General features: G+C 46.3%; 1 protein-coding gene across 5 annotated transcripts; it reads left to right on the forward strand.

Annotated features, from left to right (window-relative positions):
• Nucleotides 1-680: 680 nt before the first annotated feature.
• mtfmt (mitochondrial methionyl-tRNA formyltransferase) lies at nucleotides 681-7,216 on the forward strand. 5 transcript variants are annotated; one of them, XM_088295592.1, is made up of 10 exons: nucleotides 684-1,103; nucleotides 1,939-2,136; nucleotides 3,039-3,161; nucleotides 3,496-3,598; nucleotides 3,697-3,772; nucleotides 3,835-3,926; nucleotides 5,345-5,423; nucleotides 5,526-5,599; nucleotides 6,723-6,984; nucleotides 7,062-7,216. In XM_088295592.1, the coding sequence occupies exons 1-9, from the start codon at nucleotides 877-879 to the stop codon at nucleotides 6,918-6,920; spliced, it is 1,170 nt and encodes a 389-aa protein (XP_088151718.1). In that variant the 5' UTR covers nucleotides 684-876; the 3' UTR covers nucleotides 6,921-6,984; nucleotides 7,062-7,216. The 5 variants fall into 5 exon arrangements, with proteins under 5 accessions (XP_088151717.1, XP_088151716.1, XP_088151715.1 ...); XM_088295590.1 differs by having other exon boundaries at nucleotides 682-1,103; nucleotides 5,345-5,599; nucleotides 7,071-7,216; XM_088295588.1 differs by having other exon boundaries at nucleotides 683-1,103; nucleotides 5,345-5,599.
• Nucleotides 7,217-9,626: the final 2,410 nt, after the last annotated feature.

A 9,626-nucleotide genomic window follows, 5' to 3' on the forward strand; every position in this document is an offset into this window, starting at 1 on the left:
CGCCATGTTTTTTATCGTAACATCTTGCACACTCGCACAATTAATTGATTGCAATGGTGTACATTTGCCACACGAGGACGCTGTTCAGAAGCTTCCAATTGACCGGGGAGCAAATAAAAAAAATGTTCTTTAGAATGTAAACGAATTCGACTCTCGTCCCAAAGCGTAAATATGACGGAAAATGAATTGCAATGACGTGTAAAAGAGTAAAAACAGAAGAAAAGTTAATGTTACAGCTCTACATAAGATTGTATCGATCTTCTTTTGGCGGAACGCTGGGCGACTGGTTTGCACGATGGCCTCACAGTGAGAGACAACATCGGTCGTGGGTTCAAGCACGGCTCCGGCCTTCCTGTGTGGCGTTTGCATGTTCTCCCTGTGCCTGCGTGGGTTTCCTCCGGGTACTCCGGTTTCCACCCACATTCCAAAAACATGCATGGCAGGCCGATTGAACACTCGAAATTGCCCCTAGGTATGAGTGTTCGTCTCATTGTGCCCTGCGATTGGCTGGCAACCCGTTCAGGGTGTCCCCCGCCTGCTGCCCGAAGACAGCTGGGAAAGGCTCCAGCACCCCCCGCGACCCACCTTAGTGAGGAGAAGCAGTATTGAAAATGGATGGATGTTTTTTGTGTAGAGTGCGAATAGATCCGGATGGGGGCGCTAAAGGCAGATAATTCCGCCGGCGAAGAAGAAACCTCCCTCAGGAAGTGTTGTTTGTAAACATGGCGGCCTCCATGTCGGCTACAGCTGTTATTCAACTTCACTCGTAACATTCTCGTGACGTTGTCCTCATTTTGTGTTTTTTTTCCCCCCATCTTAGTAAGAGAGGTTTCGACTGCCTGGCGAGAGTTTCGGCTTTCAGGGTCACATGTGAGGATGCGGAGCGGCTGCGGGGCGGCTAAGGCCACGCTGGCTGTCTTCCGCTTCCCCCGGCCCGGCGGCGGTGGCTACGTCGGGGCCTCTGTGGGGCGGAAGCCAGGGACCCCGTGGCCACCACGGGGGACATGCCGACGCCTGTGCTCGTCCGTACCCCCGTGGAGAGTCCTGTTCTTCGGCTCGGATCACTTTGCTGTGGAGTCCCTCAAGGTCCTTGCGACAGAAAGGTAAGAGCACTCCATAGCCCACATTTGTTTTTTGCGCGCGCGCGCGTGTGTGTGTGTGTGTTAGTCTTCTGTTTCTCCTAATATAATTGATTATTGATCATTAGTGTCTCCACTAGCTACTCAATAACTGTGCCGATAAGGCAGCGTAGTTTACATCGCAGTCATGACTTGAGGTACGAGTGACCCGAGTTGTTGTACACTTGAAATACGGGTTCTGTAAGGCAGCATTGAGTCAACTCACTTGTTCAAGATGAATTCGTTTCTTGCCACTCTGACTTCCATTTACAAAAAAAAAAGCAGAAGAAGAAGACAATTCTCAATGGAATTGATCTAACATCACTTTGCCTTACTAAATAAAGCCTACTAGCTCAATGCTAACACTCAAGCGTCACAGCTCAAAATGGATGCAGTCAATAGTGTAACTGGATTCCACAGATGCCATATTCATCAGAATACTGTGTTTAAAGACCAAGTGTGCTTGACTCACGATATTTTTAACGCTAACGACCTAGATTCATAGTCGGAACCACAGCAACGCCCTAACAATGGGAATCTTCGGTATTCTTCGGAAATGATGTCTCTCGCCGAACCACGAGCTGCCGGTCGCCATTGCAATGCATTACTTATTGTCTGGTGAGCTGCTCAATTGACATTGTTGCGTTTTTCGCCCAAATGCCTCGGTGCTGTGTGGCGATGCATAGTTTGCATTCTGGGAAGCTTCTTTTTGAGTGGCTAAAACCAAAAAATGGATCTTTTAGGCAGTTGATTGTTGGACACCTCAGTAGAGGGCGACCAGTCAGCACCCATGTTAACGTTTTACCGGCCTCTATGCTAGGAGTCGCGTGGGTGGCGCCGTGTCGTCGTTGGAAGTAGTGACGCTGAGCGCCGCCGTTCCGGTGGCGGATTTTGCCCGGCACGAACATCTGGCATTGCACCGATGGCCGCTGGGAGACGTGGACGGACGCTTCGATGTGGGTGTGGTTGTGTCCTTCGGTTGTTTGCTCCACAAAAGACTCATCAACAAGTTTCCTTGGTAAGGATTGCTTCGGATTTCTTTTCATTTTGTGCGCTCGGTGGGAATACAATTGATGAGCCTCTTGTAATCCAACTTTATGTAAGATGGGCTCATGATTGTGTTCCTTGCATGGTGTTTGTGCTTTCTGAGCCTCTCCATTTTAAGTGTTCTGCAGCCATCTTCTTCTCAAATGTCCCCATTGTGGGACTAATAAAGGACATCTTTATCTTTATCTTGTGACATACACAGATTTTATTTTGGGAATATAAGCCGCACCCGCATATAAGCGGCGGCAACTCTTTTTGGGGGAAAAAAACAACCCCCCCCCCCCCAAAAAAAAAAACATACAACCCGCACCAGGCTACAATTTTCTATGTTTTCAAAAATGTGTTGTTTACTGCAAGTACATCAACAGATTGTTAAAACGGTGCCTTTTAACGCGGCAACAACTTTGCTCATTAAAACAGAACAGACCCCAGGGGGGGAAAAAAATTAGATTTATTTAGCGCATTTTCTGAAGGCACCAGAGAACACGTCGATGACTCACCGTCACGCTTTATCATGAGCCGCTCGCCGCGGGTTTCATACGTGGTCTTGTTTCTTTTCCTCATTTTGCTAGCGTGTTCATTTAACATTAGCGTAACACGACCAAGACGATTAGCATCTTGACATGCGTCAAGAGTCCATCAGAGATGCAAGTGACGGTGAAAAGCCGGTTATTCTTCCAATTAAAATATTTTCCAGCCTCAAATAATAAATAAACTGGAAGTACTGCAAGTTTTTTTTTCTTCCATCAGTGCGGCTCACTGCGGCCTGGTCCAAAGTGGCTCACAGTGCTGAGTCACGTGACTTCCTGTATATGTCTCACCAAAATAGCGTCTCATCCCCTTTTTTTATTTTTTATTTTTTTTGCATGTCAGCGGCATCCTGAACGTCCATCCCAGTCTTCTTCCTCGCTGGCGTGGTCCTGCACCGATCTTCCACACCATCCTCAACGGAGACGCCGTGACGGGCGTGACCGTCACGCAGATACGACCTTACAGGTGAACAGGAACTAGAGCTGACTTGGAATGGGCTTTTTTTTTTTTTTTCACTGTCAAACAGACTTGAAGGCAATTTCACTTTGTGTTTTTGAAAACAAACACAAGGCATTGGCGCAGGAAAGCCTGCTTAGCTTGATGCTAACAAACAATGCAAAACCGGATAGACAGGCTAATGGAAATTAGCATTGATGCCACTGTAATTTGAAATCTTTTAAGCAACTTTTAAAGTGCCTTATGAATCAAGTTGAATAGATAGCGCTACAACATGGCACTGTTTTTTTTGGGGGGGAAAGCTGATTTTAAATGCGGGTCTTGTCCTGTGCCTTGCGCTCAGGTTCGACGTGGGTCCCATCCTGAACCAGGCTGTCCATGCGGTCCCGGAGACCAGCACGGCCGATGAGCTCGCTGGGGTCCTCGCCGTGAAAGGATCTCAGCTGGTCTGGTTCTTGGCCCAAATTGTGGCGGCGGTGCTGTCGTTGTGATCGGTGGTGCGCGCGGCGTGTGATTCAAACAAAAACTTTGTCTGTGAAAGCAGCTCCTGGAAACGTTACGAAGCTTGCCGCGGAAGATGGCCGACAAGCGCGAGCAGAGTCCGACCGGCACCACCTTCGGTATGAGCCGTTTCCTGTCGGGTTGCCCGACAAAGGACCGACGCTTGCCGTTCTTCCGACAGCCCCGAAGATCAACGTCTCCGTGAGCTGGATGGTGTGGGAGGAGCACACGTGCCAACATATCGACCGCCTCTACCGAGCCATCGGATCGCGGGTGAGCTAGCGCTGCCCTCTTGCTGTTTTCCTTATACTTGCTGCCCCTGGGTTCCGTCCGACAAAAACATGGAATTTCCTTCCTTTGCTTTGTCCCGCTGAGCAAAAAAGACGCTTTCACCTCGAGACCACTTTTGTCCTGCCTCGAGAAAATGGATGTCACTTCATTTTTTGAATTTCAACAAAAAGAAAACAACAGTTCTGTAGGTCGGTCCCAGTGGCCCTCCTACTTTCAACCATGTTGACCTTTGCCCTCTAGCATCTTATCAAAAGCCAACAGTCTCAAACTTAGGTTTTAAATTGGACAGTGATTTGAAATTAGATCGGCAACAGCAGCACTTCCAAACAGTCATCCATGCCTCGGTTCCACGTCGGCTCGATGACCGTCATGCAAATTGACTTGGAGTCAGCCGGTCCTCCCTCAAGCGCCTCCAGTTGCTCCAGAATGCTGCTGCTCGCCTTTTAGCTGGAGCTCAGAAGACGGATCACGTCACCCCAATCTTGGCCTCGCTTCACTGGCTCCCAGCTTCAAGATACTTCTGTTCGTCTTGAAATGTTTTCATGGCCTCGTCCCAGCGTACCTCTCCGAGCTCCTCCACCCCTACGCCGACGTACCCGCCCGCTGCCTCAGGTCTGTGGACCAAATGCGGCTGGAGGAGCCGAGGACGAAGCGCAGCCTCAGGGGTGGATCGTGCCTTTTCTGTTGCTGGTCCTTCCCTCCGGAATGAGCGTCCATTGAATGCTAGGCAAGCCCCGCCCCCTCTCTGTCCTCTTTTAAAACTTGTTTGAAGACGCATTTTTATTCTTTAGCTTTTGACTCAACATGAGACGGTCGCTGTTCTGCTCTTCTTCTGGCATCTATTGTATATTTTAATTTGTGTTACAATTTCTGTGACACCATCTGGAAAGCGCTTTGTTACAGCTCCAGCTGGTGTGAAATGCACTCTATCAATTAAGTTGACCCGGACCGACACCATCTTTGCCGTTTGGGACAAACATGCCGTTTGCTTGGCGCCTTGTCGAAGTAAAAAAAAAAAAAAATTACATTATATTTATTACTTATCAGATTCGAATTGGAGAGTTCCCCTCTTCAGTGCAAAATAACAAATAATTTAATTAAATATATCAATTAAATGAATCAAAGATTGAATAATTTAATAAAAATAAATGTGAAATTTAATAAATAAGACAATTTAATCAAGACAGATTTAAAAAAATAAAAAAATATTTATCACTGTTTAAAAAAATGATTTTTTTTTTTTTAATCTAATTTTCCATTGTACTTCGATCTATTTTTCAAAATTATTTTCGTCATCTTCAGACCGCCCAAAAATATGATTCTGATTTCATCCTAACAGCTTGTAAAACATGTTTTTCGGGCCTTTGAGCAAAACTGTTGACGCTTTTGTCCTTGCGCAGATTCCTCTGAGGACCACGTGGATGGGTCGCACCATCAAGCTTGTGGACTTTGCGGGGAGGTGTCACGTCTCCTTTGCAGGCCAGTCTCGCCACTGCCGCCATCTTTGCGTTGGTCCACTTCTGGTCCGTGCGCCGCCTTTGCGATCGTTGCGACAGTTGAGCTCCCTTTTGTGTTTATCAGACGCGAGCATGGAGCGAACGCCGGGATCGGTGAGCTTTCACAAGGAATCCAACACGCTGGCCGTTTGCTGCAAGGTTGTCACTCAGGATTTTGTTCTGTATGAGCTCTCAGTCCTGGTTAACTTCTTTTTTTTTTTTTGTCAGTCTTCTCATCTTGTCAAATGTCAACATTTTATTACCAGTAGTCAAGTCAAGTCCATTTTATTTGTATAGCCCTTAATCACAAACAGTCTCAAAGGGCTTTACATAGCCACAATCGACATCCTCGATCTTAAACCCCAGGAGGGCGAGGAAAAACTCACAAAACCTCATTAGGGGAAAAGTGAGAAACCTTGAGAAGGGACCACAGATGGGGGAATGACCAGGCTGCAATGGATGCCAACTGGGCAACATTTGACACATACAATGATGCTATGCAATAATAGATGAGATGATATGAGAGTCAATTGAATGAAGTGCTGCAGGAAGATGACTTCAGTGGAGCGGGTCCTCATCCAGGGCCGTAATATCCATGGCGGCATATCCGAAGGTCAGTTGGTGTAAATTCAGTACAGCCACTTCCAAGTGAATCGCCATCACCTAATTCGGGGAATTGGGAACAGAAATAGCAAACAGGCCAACAAGTAGTTCAATGAAGTGCTGAAATATAAGGAAATCAGAAAAGGCGCTGCATGAAGACGACTTCGGCAGAGCAGGTCCCTTCCCGGTTCGTCAGTGCCGTAATCTTCAAAGGAAGGAGTAGTGTCACTATTATATCCGTGAGGTAAGAGAAATCGTGCTCCAGAATTTCATCTGATGCGAACACTTTTTTCATGGCCATGTGGCATTCATTGATGAATGCAACGTTTACGTACGATGCCGATTGCCTCGGGGGTTGGTAAATTGCCAAGTTGATGTCAGTTGCGTGTTGACTTTTTTTTGCAAACAACCATGTTGTCAATATTCGAGAGCGTTGTTCACTGACGAACCAAACGTGTGTCTCCTTGGCTGCTGGGAGGGGCTTTAACTCCCACAAATCGCCATCTGTCAATGTCAATTGGATGACCAACTGAAACATGATGCGAATTGCCTGGATGGGGGCCAAAGCTGAATTTTGTTTTCTTAAACACTTTGGTCACTTCCATCTTGGAAAATGTCCAATGTGTGAAACATTATTCAAGACGCAATTGATTGTATGACAAGTCTTGCTCGTTTCCAGGACGGCTGGGTGGGCTTCAAAGCGGTGATCCTAAAGAAGCGTCTTACGGCGGCCGACTTTTACAACGGTTACTTGCACCGGATGCTGAGGCTGCACGGCACCGCCGCTGCGTTCGTCAGCCCGCCGAGGCGCGGGCTTTCGTCGAGTGGCGAGGCGCCTCATGGCCCCGCCCGCAAAAAGACGACACGCGTTTCCTGACGAGCGGGATGCGTCGGTGACATTAGGAACTTTAAGAGTGACACAAAAACGACATGACCATCAGGTAAACAACTTTGCATGGCACATTTTAATCATTTACTAATGAAATTCTAATGTTAGCAAGAGTCATTTATGTGTTAGTGTTTCTAGCCACCACCAGAGGGCGCAGCCTGACGTTTTCTTCATCTTTGGACATGGACCGTGTCAGTCACATCTACTCCAATTCACTGGAGTTCTGCTCAACATTTTCTGCTTGTTTTTTTATTTAATATTGTATTAAATATATCCATCCATTATCTGAACTGCTCTGAGCTGCCAACCTACTTGCAATGTTTAAACTTCCATCCTTCCATTTGAAGCGCTTTTCCTTCCGAGAGTTGCGGGTGGGGAAGAGCCGCGCTCACGCACACCTAGGGGCAATTTAGAGTGCCACGCATGTTTTTGGAATGTGGGAGGAAAGCGGAGTACCCGGAGAAAAGCCACGCAGGCACGGGGAGAACATGCAAACTCCACACAGGAATTGAGCCCACAACCGCTGCACTGGGAGGCCATCGTGCCACCCGTATGAAATATGTATGAATATAAATATTTCAAGAATTGCTCTTTGGTTTTTTCACTTAAACTCTTCTCAGTTTTTTCAGCATTTGTAACACCAGATTATTTGAAAAATCTTTGGGAAGTTGTTTGGAAAATGTATTATTCAAAAATGATGTTTGCAGTCTTCTGATCAAATCGCCTAAGAAGACATACACGCTTCGGGTGTCGGATGACCATTTGGAGTCCGATTCCAACTTGCCAGCAGTCCTGAATGCAGCTTTACACCGGACATCATTGGCGAGTGACACACTTGTTACCACGGTGATTGGGCTCTCCCTTAGACAGAAGGCGAGAAGCTCTGTCATCCGAGAGGGACTCGACGTCGAGCCGCTGCTTACCCAGGTTTGGGGGGGGCTCGGGCATCTGATTAGGACGCCTCCCTTGGCAGGGGACCCCGAGGACGACCCGGGACACGCTGGAGAGATGTAGGCATCCCAGCTGGCCTGGGAAAGGCCTCAGGATCCCTCCGGCAGAGATGGACCATGCGGTTGGGGAGAGGAAAGTCTGGGCTTCCCTGCTGAAGTTGCTGCCTCTGCGACCCGAGCCCGGATGAGCGGAATGTAATGGATGGTTAATTACTTGCATCATCACCATCTTGGAAAAGTTAACTCTTGCTTTATGACTGGCACGGTGACTTTGCTCCATACAAACTGCCTCGAGGGGGCCTTAAAAAAATGTTCCGGTTTCATTTTTAGTAAGCAATTTCCTCACCAAGATGATGGTGACATTTTTATTCCGTGACGTTCATGAACAAACTAAATGTTTACATTAGTCATAGTGGGGAGGGACCGTAAATCGCCATAATTCTATCAAATATGCGTTCGCCTCCGTCGCTGCCATTTCGGAAAACGTCAACCCTTCATTACAGAGAATTCCATGACTTGAAAAAAGACCAAACGTACCAAATCATTGTATTCCATCTTCACAAACGCTTCCGTCACTGACATCTTGTCAAATATCAAAGTGTGAACATGAGATCATCTCACGACCACCTCTACTCAACTATTTGCATTAAACTGGTTGCAGCTTAATTTTTCATAAACATCGCCATCTTGCCGCGTAAAACGTCCATTTGTTCTTACTTGGCGAATGAAACATTAGTTGCAATCGTGACCAGTTGAAAACTGCAGTCAGGCCAGCCTCCGCTCGCAAAAACGAAGTCAAGCCAGCCGCCACACTTATTCTCAATACTGTGCAACACGGTGCATTACGGTAATGCGCCGAAAGCGCGTCTTGTTGTTCGCCACCTTCCAAAAAAAGCTGTGAAACTCAAGTATGCACGTCACTGGTTTTGATTTAAAATAATGTTATTAAACTTGTCTTTTCACCCAGGGGGAATGCAAACTGACTCAGAATTGCACCAAGAAATGTGACGAATCGAGATAAAAAGAGAAATCAATGTTAACTGTGCACCAATGGCTGACATAACAACACATTAAAAAAAAAATAATTCAAAATTAAGTTTTTGTTATCCCGCTACCAGACCAGTGCTAGGAAACACTAGATCACTCCAGGTTACTTCGTCAAAATCTGATGTGGCATTTCAAAATAAAAGGCAGGAGGAATGTCAAAATGTGACCTTTACACCCGATTTCGAAAAATCATTAAAAATTAAGTTTTCATTATCCCGCAATCAGACGAGCTCTTGGGCACACTAGGCCACCCCAGGTATCCAATCAAGGTACTTTGAATGAAATCTGATGTCGCATTTCAAAATAAAAGGCAGGAGAAATATCAAAAACTTTCAGTTACACCCGAAAGTTGAAATGCCACATCAGATTTCATTCAAAGTACTTTGGTTGGATACCTGGGGTGGCCGAGTATACCCAAGAGCTCGTCTTAATTTTTAATAAATTTTCGAAATGGTGTGTAAAGGTCACATTTTGAGATTTCTTCTGCGTTTTATTTTGAAATGCCACATCAGATTTTGATGAAAGCACCTTGGTTGGATACCTGGGGTGGCCTTGTGTTCCTCGGCACCAGTCTGGTTGCGGGATAACGAAAACTTAATTTGGAATTATTCTTTTATCAAATCAGTTGTTATATCAGCCACAGTTGACATTGATTTCTCTTTCTATCTCGATTCACAACATTTCTTGGTGCAATTCT

The sequence above is a fragment of the Idiotropiscis lumnitzeri genome, chromosome 5, assembly GCF_059441095.1.
Source record: "Idiotropiscis lumnitzeri isolate Australia: NSW breed Sydney's pygmy pipehorse chromosome 5, RoL_Ilum_1.0, whole genome shotgun sequence".
NCBI classification, from domain to species: domain Eukaryota; kingdom Metazoa; phylum Chordata; class Actinopteri; order Syngnathiformes; family Syngnathidae; genus Idiotropiscis; species Idiotropiscis lumnitzeri.